The sequence below is a fragment of the Rhamphochromis longiceps genome, linkage group LG3, assembly GCF_057381845.1.
Source record: "Rhamphochromis longiceps isolate RC_006_pf linkage group LG3, R_longiceps_female_GT1.1, whole genome shotgun sequence".
NCBI classification, from domain to species: domain Eukaryota; kingdom Metazoa; phylum Chordata; class Actinopteri; order Cichliformes; family Cichlidae; genus Rhamphochromis; species Rhamphochromis longiceps.
The window spans coordinates 60370339-60394220 of record NC_140559.1 but is presented as its reverse complement, the minus strand read 5'-3'; the positions used below and the strand labels follow the sequence as shown (position 1 = coordinate 60394220).

The 23882-nt window shown below is 42.7% G+C and overlaps 3 protein-coding genes across 4 annotated transcripts in view; 2 read left to right on the top strand and 1 right to left on the bottom strand.

Moving 5' to 3' along the window:
* The window catches only part of LOC146675501 (protein NLRC3-like), a 507908-nt gene that overhangs the window by 98277 nt on the left and 385749 nt on the right, over positions 1-23882 (bottom strand). The window lies entirely within an intron of this gene.
* Positions 9639-12163, top strand: LOC146675532 (uncharacterized). Its single transcript, XM_085400546.1, has 4 exons — positions 9639-9716; positions 11567-11659; positions 11772-11921; positions 12028-12163. The coding sequence occupies exons 2-4, from the start codon at positions 11571-11573 to the stop codon at positions 12143-12145; spliced, it is 357 nt and encodes a 118-aa protein (XP_085256672.1). The 5' UTR covers positions 9639-9716; positions 11567-11570; the 3' UTR covers positions 12146-12163.
* Positions 14664-22944, top strand: LOC146675531 (NACHT, LRR and PYD domains-containing protein 12-like). The gene is made up of 6 exons (XM_085400510.1): positions 14664-15217; positions 15334-17119; positions 19149-19322; positions 20307-20483; positions 21621-21797; positions 22758-22944. Exons 1-6 carry the CDS (start codon positions 14956-14958, stop codon positions 22942-22944), a joined length of 2763 nt encoding a protein of 920 aa, XP_085256636.1. The 5' UTR covers positions 14664-14955.

The window sequence follows — 23882 nt, the reverse complement described above, 5'->3', positions numbered from 1 at the left end:
GAGAATCACCGTCTGTTATGCAGTTAAAGTTGCTTAAGAGTATTTAATGAAGTTGAAGAAATATGAACGTAATAATGTTGGATTTGAGTCCCTGGATATTGAGTTAAAGGCTCAGGTAGTTTGGTAGGGAATTGGCTATGTGTTGTTATAGAAATTAGGTCAGAAACTGTTCCCAGAAGTAACAGATACTGTTTAATTGATTACAAAAAAGTTAACTTTCTTCGGTCGGACCCGTTATGATAAATTTGTCAAAATCGGTTAGGTGAAAATTATTATAGGACGGCACTGGAAGTTGCTAAGAAGCGCATAGCCCGGAGGTTACGCTCCCTCCTGGCCGTGGACGCGCGGCTTTGACCTGTCGTCGAACAGGGATAGTTCAGTTTGGCTTATCTGTGGGGTACAGGGCATCCTGAAATAAGCTAGGAGTTACCGAGTCTCCTCATCGTTGAAAACGGTGTCATGTGCTTGTTTGGACAAAGTTAAATTGAGTTAGGGATTTTAGAAGTTAGGTCAGAAACTGTTCCCAGAAGTAACAGATACTGTTTGATTGATTACAAAAAAGTTAACTTTCTTCGGTTGGACCCGTTATGATAAATTTGTCGAAATTGTTTAGGTTCTTTAGAGATTAGGTCAGAAACTGTTCCCAGAAGTAACAGATACTGTTTAATTGATTACAAAAAAGTTAACTTTCTTCGGTTGGACCCGTTATGATAAATTGGTCGAAATTTGTTAGGTGCTGAATCTGTCAGGCCTGTCAGTGGTTGTAAATATAAGACGTCTTTGTAATATAAAATAAAAGAGTTTTGTCTGAGCTTTGTGTGACCCTGTGTGTGACGACAGCGCACTGCAGCGCTGCGAGCTATTTTTAGACTGTGTGTGAACATGCAATAGAGCTGTGACGCGCACAGAGGACTTTGCTTCCTGTTTAGCGTGTTATTGAGTTTTATAATTTTGATTTGCAAACAATGATACATGCCTGTAATTAAAACGCTGATTTTGCTGATTATAATATTACAAATAAGGTTTTGAATGACTAGGGTGTGAATGAAGTTGGGTTTTAAAACTGAAACTCAGAGAGGAGTGTGTTGGGAGACTGGCATGTAGTCTGCAGTGCAAAGGTGGGCGTCTTGCCTGCTGGTCTATTTAACAGTGATGAAAATGATATTAAATAAATCTCTCAGTGTGTTGATACAGGTGGCTACGGGCCTGGACCAACTGCCCCCACAAGCACAGCGGCCGAAGCAAAATTATAGTAATGGAAACCAAACTCAGCAAGAATCAGCAGCTGTGAAAAAGACAGCAGCTAGCAGAGAATTAAAGGAGAAATTAAGAGAAGTTTTAACACATAAAATTGGGGCCAACAGACTTGTGGAGGTTGGGAAGGCGTCCGGAGCATCACAACAAAAAGGTGAAACAAAAACACACACAAGCAGAGAAATGTGAGAGAGAGGCACGTGCTAGAGAAATGCCTCGTTTGAGAAAAAACGTTAAATTAGCCCATTTACAAACGCACATACACGCAATGAAGAAACAGCTTACACCCATGAACACGTGAAGATTTTCCAGCAAGTTTAAAGCAGTGAAACGTAACATACATCCGCCGTTAAATAATAAAGTTTATCCATTACTAACAAATAAACTCTCTGGGTTGCAGGACAACAACTTAACTTCAAAAAAAAATTTTTTTAAAATGACATAACTGACAGTTAAAACATTTTTTGTTCATGTATTTGTATTTGTATTGTCTTCGGGGTTTTTTTTGCATACCATGTCAAGCTTTTCTGTATATAGTCATGTCGTAGATTTCGGAGCAAACAAGAAATTGAATTGGATTTTAATATTGCAGTGCTTGGATTTCGGATTTGGTGCTTAAAACTTCTTCGACCATATGTGGGGTTTATTTTATTTTGTTTTCAAGAAGCGCACTCTACTTTTGTTAAATGTGCACAACTTTAATAATTGCTAATAAATGCAATTGTGTTTTCTACACCTACTGTGTACAAGTCCTCTGTTGTCATACACCCTTAGCTCCTACAAATCTAGAACCTGTCTGATCTGGTCCATATTTCCCTTCTGTCCTCGTACTGTGGTTAAAGGTAACTATACTGCCGTACTACAGGCAACGAAGGCAAGAAGTAGCACTAACAGGTCTTACATGCCCATTACTAGTATTGCACCACCAGTGTTACATACTCATTGCTAATCCTTTTCATTTTGGCCAGTCCAAGCATTTAGAAATAAATAAACACAAAAACACCATTCAAAGATAATTTTTACTTTTTCTACTTATCAGGTACGACCAATCTGAAACATCTTTTGAAGAAATGAACAATATATTCTAAGCTTGACCTCAGGCCCATCAGGTTAATGCAGTCATTACATGGACATGTTTCATTTTAAAATGAGATCAGAATAGTTTGGCATTAACCCTTTAGAGCCGATCGGAGCGGGAACGCTCTGTTATGCGTAACTATTTTTAAATCCCAGTAGCACTGCAACCACGTAAGCTAGCGCAAAAATTTTTTTTGCATATGAAACCGGAGGAGTTGTACTTACATCTGATGCCATCAGCTTGTCCTAGGTCACGGTTTCCTTCCACATAAAGCTTTGCAAAAACTGCATAAAAAGCCCTTGCAGGAACAAAAACATAATATTCCAGAAACACGCTTTACCGATCTGATCAGCTGTTCAAAACACTTCCTACGTTGGAATAGACGTCAGCGCGAACTTTTGGATTTCCGCCATTACCTGCCCGAAACCGGAAGTGACGTCATTTTCGCGGAAATGTAGTCTTTTTTGCGATCAGGGCCTCAGGGCCTATACTGCTCTTTTTAAAAGTTATCTTTGACTTTATGACTTTCTGTGTCGTTTCTGGGATGCTTAGGACTCATATTGCACTGCTGGAAATAGTTTATTTTGATGCATATGCTGCTTTTTTGCAAATTTGCAGTATAATATTTATTTTCGTTTTTCCTGCAGTGTATAAAAATTGGTGTATTTCAAAAATAAAACTATGAAGACACTCAAAATAAATTTCCTGTGGTGGGAAACTATTTTGTGCAACTTTTTTGTAATTACAGTTTTGAGGGATAAGACTCTTAAATTTCTCTAACTACAAATATATGTTAAAAAAGCAAAAACGATTTTCAATTTTTTTGTAGTTTATTGCACTTTTTTGCAATTTATGTAATTACTATGCACTTAATGAATACATATTATTAAAATCTGGGCTATAATGGTTGTATTGATGTATAGCAACTTGAAATGCTCCCAAAAATGGCTCCACAGCATGTAAAAATATAATATAAGCTCTGGCGGACTTGGTTCTATGGTAGGTCTTAAAGGGTTAAGTCATAAATCTGTAAGAACAAACCTGTGTTCACAAACATCTTTATCTCTCTTGTGTTTACTGCGCGGGTCTGTGATCCTCTGGTAAATGTAGCTGTAAATGTTGTTTTCCTAATGCAGGTGTTTCAATATACACGAATACTGCTGCGTTCATACACCGATGTTCTCCATGTTCTTTGCAAATAATGCAAATGCTTGTGGATGGTGCTGAGGATTTATATGACATCTTTCAGTGAATCCCACAGGCTGAGTTCTTCTCTCTTTGCCTAACTGCTTGCTGTCTCTGAACCAAAAGTCAAATTATCCATGTGCTCAAGTGCAAGTGCAAGTGCTGATCCATGTTCTCAGCCAGTGGTGTGACTGGTGTGGGGACAGGTGAACCAGTCTGACTGAAGCTGGGAGGTGAGGACTTCATTCATTTAATAACAGCCCCTCTCGCTCAGTTTTTTCATTCGCTCTTGCTCAGATCTCTGCGAACCTGCTCGCAGTGTGTCGCTCAGTGTGGTTTATCATCTTCATCTTAACTTCCTGCTTCTATCATGGTTAAAGCTGATGAATCCTCTGGACATCAAACACTGATGGTGTTATTGGAGCTGAGTGAAGTTTGATGGATTTATTATCCACGCTGTGACACATGGCAGCTGTCAGAGCAGAACACATGAAGTCAGCAGGTGTGTTTAAATTCAGCCTCTGCTTCCTCTGGAGGTCCATGACATCACAGCGTGGCCGCAAAGGGCGTCCAGAATCCTAGCCTCCCACAAACATGTCCACCTTCTCCCTGGATTTGAAGCACAGGTGGGCCCACCCTATCCCAAGATGCATTGCAGCGTGGTGGTGGAACATATATTTTGGGTCCAGAGATAGAGCAGCGCTCTCTCTAAGTCTTTGAGGATGTTTTCTGTTTGAGTCTGGCTTCAGTCTAATTTAGCAGCTGTGACATCAGAGATTGTAGGGGAGGAACAGCCACACCCACAGGTGAGTTTCCCACCCAGAAACAGAGCGTGAACATCACCTCTGTCTGTGCTGTGTTGGTCACAAGTTTTGTTCTGGGCTTTTAAGTGGAGGGTGGAGCTTGTGAGTGATGGAAGCTGAGAGCGGTGTTTGCAGATGCTCAGTGTGACAGGATGTTGGCTGCTGTGTTTGCACATGCTCAGTATGACAGGATGTTGGTTGCTGTGTTTGCACATGCTCAGTGTAACAGGATGTTGGCTGCTGTGTTTGCACATGCTCAGTGTAACAGGATGTTGGCTGCTGTGTTTGCACATGCTCAGTGCAACAGGATGTTGGCTGCTGTGTTTGCACATGCTCAGTGTAACAGGATGTTGGTTGCTGTGTTTGCACATGCTCAGTGTAACAGGATGTTGGCTGCTGTGTTTGCACATGCTCAGTGCAACAGGATGTTGGCTGCTGTGTTTGCACATGCTCAGTGCAACAGGATGTTGGTTGCTGTGTTTGCACATGCTCAGTGTAACAGGATGTTGGTTGCTGTGTTTGCACATGCTCAGTGCAACAGGATGTTGGCTGCTGTGTTTGCACATGCTCAGTGCAACAGGATGTTTGCACATGCTCAGTGCAACAGGATGTTGGCTGCTGTGTTTGCACATGCTCAGTGTGACAGGATGGCTTGATGGCTCTGTCCCAATTCAGGGTCTGCATGCTTGAAGTACGCATTTTAAGTGCGGTTACGTCACTGCCACGCGACGACGGCTGTCCCAATTCGAAGTGTACTTCAAATGCATACTCCAAATGCGCCGTCGATTTCCCCAAATATCAAGCGTGGTCCAGCGCACGCTTCGTGGTCCCATATATCCCACAATTCATAGCCCAGCGGTGGGTGTGGATAATTTTGCCGCAAAATACGGCAGAAGGGAGCGGCTGAAGAGATTTTCTTTTTTTTTCCCCAAACTTTATTGAAATTATAAAGTGAACAGTCAGTCATTCCAGTTCAGTTTGTACAGTAGACATACAAGGCAAATAAGAGTAACAATATACAGTACAATGAAATAAGAAGGATAAATAAATAAAGGAGAAAAAAAAGAAAAAAAAGGGGGGGAATTTGACAGACTTCATAACAACTTTGTACTTGAAAGTTGTGACAGCTCATTCATTAAACATTTCTGAATGAATTTAAATCAATGATAAACCTTTTTTATTGGAAGTTAATTTAAGAGAGTTTAAGTAATATTCAATTTCAATCAAAAACAAATTAAATGATGGGGTTGAGTTTTGAAATTTACATTTATGTACATGGAATTTCCCTAAAAAGATGGAGCAGCCGAAGAGTGAACTGTCAAAAGTACTGAATATGACGTCACTTATTTATGTGCGAATGTTTAATAATAAAGTCAGTCATATATCCACAAACACAACAAGCTGAAAGTCAGTGATATATGTATATGTGTGTATATATATATATATATATATATGTATATATATGGCTGGCAAAATCCCATCACCACCTCCTCACGGTGCCAGCTGGAAACAACGACCCTCGGGAAGTTGGCTAACGGTGAGGGTCCTCGACGTCAGGTGGAGTGACGCGCTGGTCGATGTATTCCACAGTCACATCCCATGCAATGACGTCTCAAAAAGCTAGGGCGTCCCCCGTAGGCGACGCGCATCGTCCCCGCCTGAACGACGTGAGAAGTGGACAAAGGCTACCTGCTCATAGACAGAGTGGGCTGAAGAAGCAAGCCCAAATCCGCCTTGGAACCCTGAACATCGGAACAATGACCGGAAGAAGTCGAGAATTGGCTGACGCCCTAAAAACCCGCCGCATCGACATCGCGTGCATTCAAGAAACCAAGTGGAAGGGAGCGAAGGCACGAGACATTGGAGAAGGCTTTAAGCTTTTCTACAATGGCAACCGGGCCCAGAATGGAGTGGGCATAGTGGTGAGTCAAAAGCTCCGGGACAACGTGGTCGAAGTTACCCGCATATCGGATCGCATCATGTCAGTGAAGATCGACGCCGACCCGACCGTCCTACGGATTATCTCCTGCTATGCACCACAGACCAACTGCCCCGACGAGGAGAAGACAGAATTCTGGCGCGCCCTCAACGACCACCTGCAAACGATTAGCCCTGAGGAACATGTGGCGGTAGGTGGCGACCTAAATGGACATGTAGGCAAGGGGAGAGACGGATATCACCGATTCCATGGCGGCCAAGGATTTGGGACCAGAAACGACGGCGGTTGCCGGATACTGGACTACGCAGACGCCCACGATCTTGCCGTGACTAACACCTTCTTTAAAAAGAAGCCGGCACACCTCATCACGTACTCCAGCGGCGGCAGAGACACCCAAATCGACTACTGGCTAGTCCGAAGACCCCATCTCAGCCTAGTCACGAACGTAAAAGTCATACCATCAACCCATATTGGCCCTCAACATCGGCTACTTGTGATGGATCTCCGACTCAACCTGGCCAACGACGACGAAGAACACCAACCACGACGGTGGAGAAGATCAAGTGGTGGCGCCTCTCTGAGTGCAAACAACAGCTTATAGACGCCCTTGAACACCTCGACGTGGACTCCAATGAGCCAGTGGACAAGGCTTGGGAGAACGTCGCCAGTCAAATACGTGACGCAGCAGGCAACACCCTTGGGGCGACGAAACCAGGGAAGCACTTCATTGACAAGCAAGTATGGTGGTGGAATGATAGCGTGCAGCAAACCATCAAGGAAAAGAAGTCGGCACTCAAAGTGTGGCTTCAATCCCGCAGCGATGGCGACTACCAGCAATACAGGGCCCTACGATCGGACGCAAAGAAGGCGGTAGCAGCGGCAAAGGCATCGCACTATGACCAACTGTATGAAGAGTTGGACACGCCCGGAGGAGCAAACAAAATCTACCGCCTTGCCAGTAGCCGCCATCGAGCAACACAGGATATTGGCCAGGTCAAACACATCAAGGATGCTAACCATCAAACCCTCCGCGACCCGCCCGCCATCCTCAATCGCTGGAGCGAGTATTTCTCCGAAATCTGCAACGTGGAGTTCCCTCACCAGCCAATCCACAGTGCCCCGCCCGTCCCAGGACCTGTCCCGCCAATCACCATCAAGGAAGTGGAAACAGCCGTTAAAAATATGAAGAATGGCAAAGCGACCGGACCAGACGACATACCAGCCGAAGTCTGGAAACTGCTCGGGCGCCAAGGCGCCTTAGTCCTCGCCAGCCTGTTCAATAGCATCATCAGAGACGGGACCGTCCCAGCAGCCTGGTCTACCAGCATAACAGTGCCCATCTGGAAAGGGAAAGGCGATGTGGCTGAATGCTCCAACTACCGCCCGATCCGACTCCTAAGCCATACCATGAAGGTTTTCGAACGGATCATCGACGCCAGGATGCGAGAAATCGTCAACTTAACGCCCAACCAATGTGGCTTCATCAGGGGGCGTGGCACGACGGACGCCATCCATGCTGCCCGCCTGCTTTTGGAGAAGCACCGAGAGAAGTCCAAGACCATCCACATGGCCTTCCTCGACTTGGAAAAGGCGTTTGACCGTGTCCCACACGACCTCATCTGGCACTCCCTGCGATCACATGGAGTTCCTGAAGCCTACGTCAACTGGACAAAGCTCCTCTACCGACAAGTCACCAGTGTGGTCAGAAGCCCAGTGGGAACATCGTCGCCCTTTAACATCAATGTGGGCGTCCACCAAGGTTCGGCACTCTCCCCGCTGCTCTTCATCCTTTGCATGGACACTGTGACGGCGGATCTCCAGTCACCCCATCCCTGGACACTTCTCTACGCCGACGATGTCTTCCTGGCTGATGAATCGCGAATAGAACTGCAATATCAAACGCAGCAGTGGAAGACTCACCTAGCTGACTTCGGCCTGAGGCTTAACACCAACAAGACCGAATACTTAGAGGCTGGCCCCCAGACCGACGGCACGATCAGCGTCGATGGAGAAGATCTGGCGAAAGTACCTCATTTCAAATACCTCGGATCGATGATCAGCAATGACGGCGATATCCTACTAGATGTACGAGCCAGGATCAACGCAGCGTGGATGAAATGGCGCCAAGTCACCGGCGTCCTGTGTGACCGAAGAATGCCCAATCACCTCAAGTCAAAGATCTACAAGAGTGTAGTGCGCCCTGTCGCCCTCTATGGATCCGAGTGCTGGCCAGCCACCGCAAAGCACGAACAAGCCCTCCACACGATGGAAATGCGGATGCTGCGATGGTGCCTAGGCCTGACACGATGGGACCACGTCATGAACACCGACGTTAGAAAGAGGATGGGAGTCGCGCCAATCACAGATAAGATGCAAGAAGCGAGGTTGCGGTGGTACGGACATGTGGTACGGAGCGATGAGAACTCAGTGGTGAGAACAGCACTGCGGCTCAGCCCCCAAGGACGTCGACCTAGAGGCAGACCAAAGCGGAGATGGATGGACCGAATCAAGGACGACGTGAAGAAGATCGAAGTCGATCTGACCGACGCCCTTGACCGACCCAAGAGGAGACGACTTTGCAGAAAAGCGGAACCTGCAACCAAGCGGGAAAAACGCTAGGAGGAAGAAGATATATGTATATATATCTGCATGATGTCACTGGTTACAGTGACATCATGCAGTTTGTGTTTTGACCTCCAGAGGGCGACAAATCCGCACAGACAGAGAGCTCAATTCAAATTTTGCTGCCATCAGTAATAATTCTTCAAATATAATCATCAGTGTTTGAGCAGTTATGATATCAGGGACAAACTAGACATGTGTGACAATACTGAACATGTCACATGACACACCTTAAACATCATGTGATCCACTCTCAGTCTGCACTTTCATTCATGACTTCAACAGGTTGAAATGAGCTTTGAAGAAACATTCAGTGAAATAAAGCTTTCATCACAGGATTCATGTGAGCAGCAGATGAACTTTGTACCAACAACATCTTCAATAACAGAATCTGAATGAAGCTCAGGTGTTGATGCTGCTCACTGATTGGACGGTTGGTTTCAAATGTCTGCCTCCGCCTCTGCTGCACAGGTGAAGGTAGAAAGTGTGACTGGATCTATAGACTGGAAACAGAGAAACATGCTGAACATTTGAAGCTTTGCAGCAGAAATGTTCATGTTACAAATACAGCAGAGCTGATCTGGGATCAGTGTGTTCACACCTGCAGCTACAACAAGGTTTCATGTCTCCACACGTCAGCATGTGAACTTTCTGACTCAGTCTGAGCAGTCAGACGACATATTTTTAAAGTTAACACATCAGCACACATAGAGCTGAGCCCCTCCCACCTGTGAGCTTCAGGTGGAGTCCCGCCTCCTTCCTGGAAGAAGCTCACCTGTGTGTCCGTGTTTAGTGTCCAGGTGTGGAGCGGAGCTTGTTGGTGTGTGAAGAAACTGTAAGTTTGCTTTGTTTTCTCCTTTAACAATTTGTCTTTGTATTCATGGAAACAGCACAAGCTAAAAAAAGTCACAAGTTAGTCTTTTACCTACATGTAGTTGATAGTTTCTAGATTCTGATGTCTGACTCTGCTTTAAAATACTGCGTCATAAAATGTCCGCTTTGTTCACACCATAAACGGTTTTGACAGGTTTTACATTTCGAAAATAAACTCACTGCATTTTGGTTAATGACAAAAACTATTTAAAGATAAATGCATTTAAACGATCAATTTTTTAAAAATATTTTTTTAATAAAAGTCACAAGTTTCTGGTTAGGCATAGTATTTATACTATATTCCGACTTTTAAAATAATACAATACTTATTTAAAGTCATTGGTTTTTGCAAAGTGCCGGGTTACAAATGTTATTCAGTCTCTATCTGTGAAATAATCTGTGAATAAAGGAACATGAACATGAACACTTCTGAGAAAAATTTTTTTTTGTCCAACTATTTACAGGGGCTTGAGTATAAAAGCTGAGAGTCTTTAAGCTCTTCTTAGCTGAAAAAACTGTAACATAAATATGTTTTTGCTGAGCAGCAAGTAAAACTGCCCTATTGTCTAAAAGTAAATCCCTGATGCCAATTGTAAGGTTAATATTGTTGATTGTCATTTATGCTTAGAAATATTTACTCATATATGCTTAGAGTTTTATAATCGATTGCATGATGATAGAGGTTTGATCCTTAGTAGTCTGTAAAGACTCTGTGTGCCTTCCAGAGTGCTCTGGCATGCACACACAACTTGGGATCATTAGAGAGGTCATACCTTCTTTTATTGTTTTATGCCTACACCTAGTCTTGTCTCCTCTGAGCTCAGTTTCTGAAGGCCTCTCATATTAAAATAAATAAAAAAAATATAATGAGAAAATAAGAATTAAGAATATATATTTAAATCCCAACAATAGCTGGACTGCAGGTTTAGGGAAGTTGTTTATGGGGTCACATCTTGACCCCCACACATACAAACACATCTGTTTTTGTATGTCTCCAGTATGAGTTTTGTCCAGTTCTCTCCCTCATGCACGAGAAGCTCAAAGAGCTCTGCCTGGTGTTCAAAGCTTTTTGCTGTTGTAGTTGAATTGTCTCTGTTCCAGCGAGGGGTTGTGCGAGGCAGGCCCATCACCAATCATCATCTTTATGCTGGCATTATGTCCTGTTTATGCTCTTAGTAAAGTATGTTTGAAAAGAAAAAGAAAGTCAAGTCATGCAGAAGGTTGAAGAGTGGTACACTATTCATGTTGAAAAAATAAATGCACTTTATTGATAATCCACAAGTTGCAGACTTAAAAAAATATCATTCCATTTTTAATAAAATTTGAAACTGCTCAGTGAAAAAAGGGAGATATAAGATACATTTAACTCTGACAAGACAAAGATAAACATCTACAAATTAATTTGAAAATCTCCTCCCACTTCTCACCTGTCCTACAGTTTTTTTTTATGTCATAACACAAGCATTAGCAAAAACATGATCCGAGCAAATAATTTCATTTCAAGGGTACAATTAAATTCCTTGCACATAAATGCAATAACTCAGCAGCCATGCTCACAAAGAAGCCATTCAACCTACAACACAGTCTTGGAGGCGGAGCCCAAAGAGCAGCTAGCAGTTACAGTATGAACTCTCTGTAAGCAGTCAGCTTGGTCCTGGGCACTGTTACTGAAATGAAAGCTGCGTCTCAGATGGATGTTAGTCCAACACATCAGACACGACCTCTGCAGCTCTCAGTTGATGTGCACATGAATGATTTGTGTTTCCTCTGCAGGTGAAGGTAGAAAGTGTGTGTGAGCTGATGTGAATTGAGCAGCATGGATCAGTGTGAGGACAGAGAGGAGGGAGTCCCTCCCTCTAAAAGCACTCTGTGTGGGGAACATGAGAGCCAGACCAAAGCTCAGAGGTGAGATGACCATCTCTAACTGTCCATGACTCTTCTCCATGTCACAGCTCAGCACTCACATCACTGCTCCATCATTATTCACACTCATACCTCTGTGTGTGTTGTTTTAAAGCCCAGAGCTGTGGGGCGTACCAGGCTCAGCTGGACATAACCCTGAAACTAATCCAGAGCCTGGACCTGAACCCAGCTGTGTTTCCTTAAAGAGCAACGTGTCGAAGGGTATTGGTGAAAACTTTAACAAAAGACTGTTATGTGACAAAGAGTAAGTACATTATTTTTATGAGATTGTTCATCATGTCTTTAATTTAATATTTCCAGTTTTTCCTTCCTGTCTCATGAAGCTGTTACATTTATTGTTTTTCTTTTAGGATCAATAAGAGTCCAGAATCTCCTGGACCTGAACCCAGCTGTGTTTCCTTAAAGAGCAGCGAGTCGAAGGATTTTCGTCTAAACTTTAAAGGCTGTTCTTCTCCTGCTGAGAGGTAATGTGTGTCTAGATGTTGTTCCTATATTTTTGAATAAATCCTCATGTTTAATATCAGCTCAGCTCTTTTTCACACACATTTCTATGTTGGTATGTGAAGCGGTGTGTGTTGGAGTGTTTCCACAAACACAGCAGTCAGAGTGGAAAGAGTGGATGTTGTAGGAGGTGTTTGTGTAGTGAAGAGGCTGAGTGTCTGTAGGACTCCAGCTGCTCCAGCAGGTGTCTCCTTTGTGCTTTGCTTCAAACACAGTGTAGGGAGGAGCTTCCACTCAGGTGTTTCAGGTGTTGCTGGATGGAGGAGGACAAATAGTTTTTCCCTTCAGTGACACTTCAGCAGCTCAATGTTCTGGGGAGATGTTTGTCTTTATGAAGGTTTATGGATTCTTGTTCTTACTTTGGTTAAACTGAGCAATACATTTTCCATCTAACATTTAAAGTAAATTTCCAGGTGAATAAAAGATCTGCAGCTGCAGCCTCTGTGATGTTTCACAGTCTGAAAGTAACAAATTCAACCAGAGTTCAAACAAAGGCTTAATATACGTGTGTGTTTGATATAATGCCAACAAGTACAAATAGGTGTTCTTACAGGTCTTAATCACAGAGGTCTGATAAGTCTGGTGACTTTCACACTCAATAATTTTGCTGCCTTTTATTTTATATTGGCCTTTTTAAAGCCCTTCAAAGTCTCCCACATTCATACAGAGCTTTTAACACCAAACTCCTTTACAGTCCTTCTCCTCTCACACACGATCACACGACTGATTTGTCTGCAGCAGCTGTGTTACTGCTAGTATTTTATTATGTGTGTAATCTCCTCATATTGTTCCTGTGGTTTAGTTTGACTTCCTTCTGCAAACTCAGCTGCTCTGTTGCTAATACACGTCTCCATGAATATGATTGATCAGATGCTACCAACACCATGTGTTTCATGTGAACTCTCAGCTGAAAGCCTGGGTTGACTTATCGAGTTAATAACAAGCTTCACGTGACTGTGAATGCTAAAGTGAATCCAGATAAAGGAACGAGACCCTGCTAATGTTGGACTCACTTCTTAGTGTAGATCCGAGGAGGAAGTTCAACATAGCCATTCTTTGTGCTAGCTCGACCAAACCTGAGACCACAGTGCAGGATAATGATCATCATCTGTCTCTGTCAAGGACATTTAAAATCCACAAATAACAAACATAATTATATTTGATCATTAAAAATATGTTTTCACTTAAAAAAGCATGAGCACACTGGTGGATTACAGAAACATGAAAACTGGTTAACAGTAAAGTTAATTTAGGTGTAAACAAAGTGTCAAACATACTGAAGTAGAAGGACTGATGTCTGTGTTAATCCTCACATGGGCTGTACAACATTATATAGGGAGACAAAAACAGAGATTATCGTAGCCATCGCTCTCTCGCATGGACGTGGCAGTCTTGCTGTCTGCTGCGAATCCTCCCCGTACCTCCGTGACCTCGTCTGGTATCTGCTCCCTCCTCTGTAAGAGACAGTAAAGGAAAACACGTCTCTGCCTAGTCTTGAAAATCTAATCTTATCATCCATTGTTCTTCTAGGGCCTCTTCTTCTTGTGGCCTCAGCTAACTGCTAATATTTAAATGGCTAACATTAACGTGTGTGCCAGCCAGGTTAACATTAATGATGAACTATGATTAATTAACTGATGTTGAAACTGGAGCTTTACTGACCTCTGAAATTCCTCCTAAAGTGTTATTCAGTGTTGTGACAGTCAGCTGCTTCAGCTGCTGCTGGGATGGGCTGTGGCAAAGAGAACAGAGAAAATCCAAATCAGAGTTTTTCTCTGAATTAAAAGCAAGGAAACAACAATATATTCTACATGGTGAAACTGATGGTTTATGGAGTTTGGGTCTGTTTTTCTGTATTCATGCAGATAAAGTGTAAACTCAGATGAATTATACCATCAAATGTTAAAGGAAAATATCAGGATGAGTGTCTGTGAGCTGAGAAGGACGTGAAGCGAGCAGTTTATCCCAGAGCTGAAGCTGCTCTGTGTGCAGAGATGAGCTCAGATTCGTGCTGTGATTGATCAACAGTCACAGAAATGTAGACTTGTAGTTATTACTGCAGTATTGTCACAGCAGATACTGATAAACATGTATTATGAGGATGGATGATCAAGTTTCTCACTCTCTCCTTTAAATCTCAGTTTTTTTTCTTCTTCACAGTTTATCTGTTAATTTATTAATGAATAACACTGAAAGAGTTTCTGTTATATTTCCCCTTGAACATCACCTTATTAGGGCGGCTTTAGGAAATAGCCCCCCTCCAAAGAATGAATAAATGAATGATGATAATAATAAAATGATTCAAAAGCAGAGCTCAGAGTGGTAGACTGGTCAAACATGGATCCACGGGTGGTTCAACTGCATTTGGTGACGTGACTAAAGCAAATCTTTCAAATAATCCCACCATCAACGGGATGTTGTCTCCTTTACTACGGTTACTTTACTTGGTCACTGTGTGAATTTCTTTGAAATGAACCAAATTCTTTTATTTGTTGGTTGTTGCATATTTAACCTCTACAGTCAGGAAAGGAGGAGATGAGGCCTCAACAATGTTGGGTTGTAGCTGTGGTTCAGGTTAGAGTGAGTGTCCATGGAATAAATGTAAGTCAGTGAACTGGAAACATGACTGTGTTCAAACTTTGTTTTCCTTTTTATAATGAGTCTAATCAAAGGTGGACAGAAGTATCTCCACTGTGACTTTTCAGTGTCACCATCAGAGCTTCTGCACAGTGTCATCAAATCTGGATGTTTGTCACTAACAGTCACTGATTTTAGTGATGAAGAAATGTGTTCACAGAGGGAGGAAGAGGAAGAGGAGTGGTGTTTGTGAGGAGGAGCAGCCGTCCTGCTGTGCTTTGTGTCAGGACGTCCTGAAGGATCCAGTCTCTACCAGCTGTGGACACTGGTTCTGCAGACAGTGCATCTCCTCATACTGGGACCAGTCTGCTTCATCAGGAGACTCCTCCTGTCCCCAGTGTGGAGAAAGATCCAGAAGCAGAGCTGGACTGCAGACAGCCAGTCAGAGCAGCTGTGTACAAAGTAAGACTGAACATCTGTCTGCTGATGGACTCGTTTCTGAAAACTGGACTTCTTGTGTTGTTCAGACATTGAAGAGTTTTCTTTCTCTTTAGTCTCATTGTTTTTCTTTCTTTCAGCAGATGTTGGTCTGCAGGAGGTTTTAGATGAACATAAGATCAGTCTGAGGAGGAGATGTGAACGTGTGACTGAAGGAAGTGAAACAGGAAGTAGAACCCTCCTCAACAGGATCTACACTGAGCTCTACATCACAGAGGGACAGAGTGAAGAGGTTCATAGCCAACATGAGGTGAGGCAGCTGGAGACAGCTTCCAAGATGGACGCCCTCCATGACACTCCAATCAGGTGCCAGGACATCTTTAAAGCCTTACCTGACCAACAGAGACCCATCAGAGTGGTTCTGACCAACGGCGTGGCTGGTGTTGGAAAAACCTTCTCAGTGCAGAAGTTCACTCTGGACTGGGCAGAGGGCTTGGAGAACCAACATGTCAGTGTGGTGGTTCTGCTTTCATTCAGGGAGCTGAACCTGATCAGAGATGAGCAGTACAGTCTTCTGGAGCTGCTCCATGTTTTCCATCCAACATTACAGAAGGTCACAGCAGAGAAGCTGGCTGTCTCTCAGATTTTGTTCATCTTTGACGGCCTGGATGAAAGCAGACTTTCATTGGATTTCACCAACAGGAAGCTGCTGTCTGATGTCACACAGAAGTCATCAGTCAGCCAGCTGCTGACAAACCTCATCCAGGGGAATCTGCTTCCCTCGGCTCTCGTCTGGATAACTTCCCGACCCGCAGCAGCCAATCAGATCCCTCCCACATGTGTTGACAGGCTAACAGAAGTACGAGGCTTCACTGACGCCCAGAAGGAGGAGTACTTCAGGAGGAGATTCAGTGATGAAGAGCTGTCCAGCAGAATCATCTCCCACATGAAGACATCCAGGAGCCTCCACATCATGTGTAGAATCCCAGTCTTCTGCTGGATCACTGCTACAGTTCTGGAGCACATGTTGACTACAGAGCAGAGAGGAGAGCTGCCCAAGACCCTGACTGACATGTACTCACACTTCCTGCTGGTTCAGACAAAGAGGAAGAAGAACAAGTTCCATGAGGGACATGAGACGAGTCCACAGGAGCTGACGGAGGCTGACAGGGAAGTTCTTCTGAAGCTGGGGAGGCTGGCGTTTGAACATCTGGAGAAAGGAAACATCATGTTCTACCAAGAAGACCTGGTGCAGTGTGGTCTGGATGTGACAGAGGCCTTGGTGTACGCAGGAGTTTGCACAGAGATCTTCAAAAGAGAGTTTGTAATCTTCCAGAAACCAGTCTACTGCTTTGTTCATCTGAGCATCCAGGAGTTTCTGGCTGCAGTCTACATGTTCCACTGTTTCACCAACAGGAAGACAGAGGTGTTGGAGGACTTCCTGGGACAAAAGTACAGTGGGTCAGCTCTGGATGATTTCCTTAAACAAGCCATGGAAAAGTCCCTCCAGAGTAAAAATGGCCACCTGGACCTGTTTGTCCGCTTCCTTCATGGCCTCTCTCTGGAGTCCAACCAGAGACTCTTAGAAGGTCTGCTGGGTCAGACAGAGAACAGTCCAGAAACCATCCAGAGAGTCATCAACAACCTGAAGAAGATGAACAGTGATAAAATCTCTCCTGACAGAAGCATCAACATCTTCCACTGTCTGATGGAGATGAACCACCTCTCAGTACATCAGGAGATCCAAAAGTTCCTGAAGTCAGAGAACAGATCAGAGAGACTCTCTGAGATCCACTGCTCAGCTCTGGCCCACATATTGCAGATGTCAGAGGAGGTTCTGGATGAGTTGGACCTAAAGAGGTACAACACATCATTGGAGGGACGACGCAGACTTATTCCAGTTGTGAGGAACTGCAGAAAAGCTCGGTGAGTCCAGATCTGATCATTAGCATTATTGATCATTGCTAATTAGTAGTTTAGTTAGTGTCAGGTTTCATGTTTCACCTCTCAGAGGGGAAGTCCAGATGCTTTTCTATCCAAGCTCCTTAGACAACTATAGATGAACTATGAAGTGAGCATTGAAAACTGAATTTCTCCGTAAATTTTCTGCAAAGTCAAAATTTATTGATACTTCAGTCTTTAATAATTTAATTTCAGGGCCTCTTTAGTACCAGGTTTTAGTACTCAATTCTACTCAGAAAAGTAATTAGAAGTTTGTATCTCCAGCCTCTACCAAACCAAAAAAAAAAAATAATTACTGCTAGAGTTGCAGTGCTGAAAACAAACATATTCCAAGCCCGAGATGTGGATCTTTTACACGCCCTCTCCTTTAGAATCTTTGATCATCATCCACAACGAGAACAAATGAGGGCCATAACGATCAATAGCACTGGCTAAAAGTTGATAAAAACGTTGGAACAATAACACCTGTCCATTGTTGGCCTGTAGCCCATGGCCAGGTCTGACTGCATTCAGTCTTGATCTTCCAGTAGCTACAGGTCCCAGTAAATCCCCCCAGTACTCTATCTGTAGGCTGATCCGCTCCAAGTCCCCAACATTTCACCAATGCCAGGTTATGACTGTTATCATTGGCAGGCCAATCATTTGAAATAGCAAACCAGCTATAACCCATTGTTTCCAGGTGGCTAATTTTTGAGGCATAGATGATAAAGTTAAATTTAAAAGGTATAAATCTCCTGATCCATCCACCTGTTTCAAATATGCACTCACTCCTCATTTCAATTAAATGAACACTTTTGGTGTTACAGCAGCACAGCTGACTATGTGGTTTGCATCCATGAAACACTTGTTAGATTTTCTCTGCCAATGCCAAAGAGCTTGCTCTGGTATTTACTTTTTCCGCTGTCATTTCCTGGATTGAATGTTTGAAGAAACGATTGGCCCATTTCGGGGAAATTTAAAGCTCATTAGCATGCAGAAGAACCAAACACAGGCACAACAGCCTGGTTCCACCTCATCCTGGTCACCAATTTGGTCACACACTAGTGTGGCATAGCATTTGTTACAAGTCAGCCAATGTGGTTGTATTGGTTACTGGCATGGACAGCACAACCAAGCTGATTCCACATGTGTGCAATGAGGTTAAGGTTAGGACTGCGGACAGGTCTTCCTCTCCACTCCCAAACGTAGTCGCTGATAAACCCCACTCTGTGCGTGCAAGTGTTGTCATCTGGAGGATAGAGTCCAGGCCCAGACTGTGGAGATATGGGATTGCCACTGGTTACAGTATCTCAGTATCTCTCTGCATTGAGATTTCCTCCAATAATGCAAAGCCTTATTTTTCCAGTGAGTAAGATTCTGCCCCACACTATCACACTGCTTCCACCGAAAGCTGTTACCCGATTGGTGCAGCAGTCAGCATAGTTTCTCCTTAACCAAATCATTTAAATATGGTATACTTGGAGCAGACATCAACTGACCACCGTAGCAGGGTTCATGCTCACAGGCACCAATCAAGAACCTGATTAGCATCACCTGGGCTACTAGAAGCTCAAAAGAAGAGTCAATAACAGAATAAGCTGTTTGGCACTGGCATAGAAGATTTGGCAAGATTTTTTTCATGGTTGCAACTGACATACTCAAATCTGCTGCTCTACCCACAAATGGATTGTCCTTCATTTCCTAAGAAATAGGCCACATTTAGGGAAAGATAATCAGGATTTTCATGGTATAAGATCTTTTGCCAAGAAGCAGTTATAGCAAAGGAATATTCTACCAACACAAATTTCCTTTTCTTTTGTGCTAAGTTTATATCCCATATGTTACTTTTTCTTTAGTAGGACATTTTTAATAAAGTGCTATTTTGCATTTTATCAGAATTTTAGAGCTCAGTCGTCAAATTGTTCACACACAATCACAGATGAGATGTTTGCATATTATGATGTTACCTTACCTGCTTTTATACTAACACATTTTATATTTTCTCTAATTGAAGACTGAATTCTTGTGGTCTCTCAGAGACTCACTGTGAAGTTGTGGCCTCAGCTCTCAAGTCAAACCCCTTCCATCTGATAGAGCTTGACATGAGTTACAATGACCTGCCGTGTCCAGGAGTGAAGCTTCTGTGTGCTGGTCTGGAGAGTCCAAACTGTCGACTGGAGACTCTGAGGTGAGTACACTGACTGCAGCTGTTATTTTTCTATAGTTCAGATATTTGGTGGAAAGTTTGAAACTTATTTCTGTTCATATATGTTCAGGATGTGTCTGCTTTGGAAATGTTTCCTTACCAAAAGTAACTACGACCTGCAGAATCCAAAAGACCAAACAACTGTTTTTTTTCTTTTGGCTCATTGTCAGACTGTAGCAGGATTCATTTAATTACTGAGAGTCTTTAAAATCAGGTTTCTAAATCATCCTCACACACAGCTTGAACCTCAGACTAAGGTACGGATTAGGATTGAGCCTGTAGTATAGATAGCTTTAGTAAATGCTATTGTGTGGAAAAATATGTGATGATAATGGTAAATGGCCTGTATTTATATAGCGCTTTACTAGTCCCTAAGGACCCCAAAGCGCTTTACATATCCAGTCATCCACCCATTCATACACTGGTGATGGCAAGCTACATTGTAGCCACAGCCACCCTGGGGCGCACTGACAGAGGCGAGGCTGCCGGACACTGGCGCCACCGGGCCCTCTGACCACCACCAGTAGGCCAAGGGTGAAGTGTCTTGCCCAAGGACACAACGACCGAGACTGTCCAAGCCGGGGCTCTAACCGGCAACCTTCCGATTACAAGGCGAACTCCCAACTCTTGAGCCACGATCACCCCATATGTTACAGATAATGTTACAGATACTTGAAAGAATAGCATCGCTAATTAGATTTTAATTTACATGATTTATTCTTTCAAATTTACTCAAACTGCTTTGGTTGTTACATTTGAGACAAAGTGAAACACATTCAGATAACTGTAATATTTATGATTTTAGTGCTCTGCACTTACAAAGATGAAGTCATATATTGCAGTTGCTTCAGGTGTGGTTAGTGTCTGACCTGCATGGTGTTTGAGAAAATCACATTGATGAGAACATATCTTAATAGCTAATCGATGATTTACTAGTGTGTGTGTGTTTTTTTTCTCTTCACTCAGACTGAAGGACTGCTGGTTGTCAGAGATCAGCTGTGCTACTCTGCTGTCAGCTCTGATGTCAAACCCCTCCCATCTGAAGCATCTGGACCTGAGTGACAATATCAGCCTGCAGGATTCAGGAGTGAAGCTTCTGTGTGCTTTTCTGGAGAGTCCACACTGTCAACTGGAAACTCTGAGGTCAGACACCAAATTTATTTGGGTGCTAAGATGCATATGATTTGGACGTTGTAGTGACACTAAACTGCAGATATAAAACAATGATCAGTATACAATGAAAGTATGTCTCATGCGTGTTTTCAAAAAGACAAGCATCATTGTCAATTCAGTTCTGGATTTAACAGGGAGCCAATAAAGGGAAGCCAAAACAGGAGAAATCTGCTCTCTCTTTCTAGTCCCTGTCAGGACTCATGATGCAGCATTTTGGATTAACTGAAGGCTTTTCAGGGAGTTTTTAGGACTTCCTGATAATAATGAATTACAGTAGTCCAGCCTGGAAGTAATAAATGCATGAACTAGTTTTTCAGCGTCACTCTGAGACAGGATATTTCTAATTTTAGAGATGTTGCACAAATGGAAGAAAGCAGTTTCACATATTTGTTTAATATGTGCATTGAAGGACATGTCCTGGTCAAAAATGACTCCAAGGTTCCTGACAGTGTTACTGGAGGTCAAGGTAATGCCATCCAGAGTAAGAATCTGCTTAGATACCATATTTCTAAGCTTTTCAGGGCCGAGTACAATAACCTCAGTTTGATCTGAATTAAGAAGCAGAACGTTAGCGGCCATCCAGGTCTTTATGTCTTTAAGACATTCCTGCAGTTTAACTAATAGAGGTGTGTTATCTGGCTTCATGGACAGAGTTGGGTGTCATCAGCATAGCAGTGAAAATGTATGCTATGTACAGTACCTGGTACAAGTGATTCCAAAAACTTTGTACAGTTTTGATTACTGGTTGAACCTCTATCTATCTGTTTAACTTTTCATTAATACTGAGTCAGGTTAAACTTTATTAATCCCAAACTGTCAAAAATCCTGTGTTCCTTAAATTTAAGATAAAAACAAACTCATTCGAATACCTCTGTAAAGTTCATACTCCAATTATTGGTCACCTCAGAGAGATGAGGTCATGTGGTCAGGTTTGTTTGGAGTCTGACCTTCTTCCTGTTTGTGTCTAAAGTTTGATTCAATCTTAATGTTAACAGAAGGCTTGATGATGATTCATGATAATAAGTCTGTTGATTAAAAAAATAACCTCACTGATGAGGACATCAAAAAATGAAACTTAAATATCTACATCTTTTTTTCTTCATTCAGAATGACAAACTGCAGATTGTCGGAGGTCAGCTGTGATTACCTGAACTCAGCTCTGAAGTCCAACCCCTCCCATCTGAGAGAGCTGGACCTAAGCAGCAACTACGACCTGCAGGATTCAGGACTGAAGCAGTTGTGTGTTTTTTTGGAGAGTCCAGACTGTATACTGGAGACTTTAAGGTCAGCACCATGTTTTATTTGTGCTGAGATAAACATGTGAAGAAGAAGAAGTCCAAATTAAGTTTGTTTCAAAGCTGAATATCTGAGCTTCAATGAGGTTTGAATTTCAGTGTGTGTTTATGGGTCTTTAACATAATTTAATGGATTCTCACAAATTTAGTATTTGTAATTCAGATAATTCTTGCAAAGAATTACTGCAATCTAAGAATGGCCAGAAACTGCAGGTTTCTTTCTGCATCTTATTTCTAACATTAATTCAAATCTTCATTATCTCACTTTCACTTGACACTATACACTGTACAGTTGTGCGTCATTTAATTTAATACAGTGGTACTGTGTCATGTTTAACCGCCAATCAGAGCCAAGGATCAGACACTGACAGCCGCTGACAGGTTCAACAGGTTTCTTGAACAGGTAGACAGTCCTCTGATTGTTCTCCATGCGCCAATTCTTATCTACCAATCTGAGAAACACAGCCTTTATCGATTTCCAGGCACAATGCCAGTGTCGCAGATGGTGTTGCAGCAGATGGGACCACTTCACCATCTTGACTGGAATTTACAGTCAAGATGGTGATTTAAAGAAACTTCAAATGTAAAGAAACTGTTAACAGAAGAGCTGAGGCTGTTGTGTGCATACTCAATCCAAGTTAGATGGGAGCTCAAGGTGACTGAGTTTGAAGATACTTCACATCGTAAGACTATTTCTACCTACTGGTTTGGCCAGGACTCACTCCAACAATTTATTTACCAGGATGCAAACCTGACGTTAAGCTCACCTTTCCCCCTAAAGCTTCACATGTCAAACACAGTAAGAGAAGCTGAAACACAGATGTGAGGAGCAGATGTTCATCAGATTATGATGTCACTCTGTTTTATCTTCATATACATTCAGTCTTGTGTTTATAATGCAGATTTTCTGCTGTTATAAAAACACATTTTATATTTTCTCTAACCACAGACTGGCTGGTTGTGGACTCTCAGAAGCTCACTGTGACAATGTGGCCTCAGCTCTGAAGTCCAAATCCTCCCATCTGACAGAGCTGGACATGAGTTACAATAAGCTGCAGGATTCTGGAGTGAAGTGTTTGTCTGCTGGACTGGAGAGTCCAAACTGTCGACTGGAGAATCTGAGGTCAGTTCACTGACTGGTTTTTACTATATTTCAAATCTTTATGTTTGAAACTTTTTTTTACATGTTTTCTTCTTAAATTGACTTGGCTGTCTCTGACCACTACTGTGTGTTTTTTAACATCGCCGGTTTTATTCAGCGGGAGACCTCGTGCGAACTGTGAGGAGGCGCTATCCAACCTCTGAAGTGGCTGCAAATTTTACCAGGGTTTTAGACGAATGCTACCCTGTGATTTTACCTGCACCCTGTGATTTGATTTTTAATCATTTTAACAGCAAACTGAAGAAAAGCATTGACTCCGTTGCTCCACTCACCACCAAAAAGATTAATGTAAAACATGCATCACCCTGGAGAAATGAAGAAGTCAAAAAACTCAAAAGAAAATGCAGGACAGCAGAAAGGAGATGCAGGAAAAATAAAAATACTATCAACCATCAAATATTTTGCGAGCAACTTAAAATGTACAATAATACATTAAGGAATTCAAGAAATTCATACTTCGCCAAAATAATCAATAATAACAAAAATAATCCCAAGGTCCTCTTTTCCACTATAGATCATTTATTTAACCCTGATTTTAACATCTCCCAAAGAACCCCCACAGACTCACTCTGTGAGCAGTTTGCAGACCACTTCAGGGGAAACGTCAGCGCCATCAGATCTGATATTTTATCTAATTGCGATATGATTTTAAACACATCTGAGGGCTCGATTGTACCTGAGGAGACACTGGACAGCTTTTTCCTGGTTAATGCTGAGAACCTTCAGAAAGTTTTCTCCACAGTGAGACCCACCACATGTCTTTTAGATCCAATCCCTTCTTCACTCTTTAAAACACTTTATGGATTTTTTGAGGCTGAGCTTTTATACATGATGAATTGCTCTCTTCAGTTGGGTGTCTTCCCTGTTGCCTATAAAACGGCAGTGGTGAGGCCCCTTCTGAAGAAGAGCAAT

Excerpts from the sequence above, each read along its gene's own strand:
- LOC146675532 (XM_085400546.1), top strand. The coding sequence starts at position 11,571 with ATGGATCAGTGTGAGGACAGAGAGGAGGGAGTCCCTCCCTCTAAAAGC. Across the intron at positions 11,660-11,771 it reads AGCCAGACCAAAGCTCAGAG|CCCAGAGCTGTGGGGCGTAC; the intron begins GTGAGATGACCA and ends GTTGTTTTAAAG. Across the intron at positions 11,922-12,027 it reads AGACTGTTATGTGACAAAGA|GATCAATAAGAGTCCAGAAT; the intron begins GTAAGTACATTA and ends TTTTTCTTTTAG.
- LOC146675531 (XM_085400510.1), top strand. The coding sequence starts at position 14,956 with ATGAAGAAATGTGTTCACAGAGGGAGGAAGAGGAAGAGGAGTGGTGTT. Across the intron at positions 19,323-20,306 it reads TGTCGACTGGAGACTCTGAG|ACTGAAGGACTGCTGGTTGT; the intron begins GTGAGTACACTG and ends CTCTTCACTCAG. Across the intron at positions 20,484-21,620 it reads TGTCAACTGGAAACTCTGAG|AATGACAAACTGCAGATTGT; the intron begins GTCAGACACCAA and ends TTCTTCATTCAG.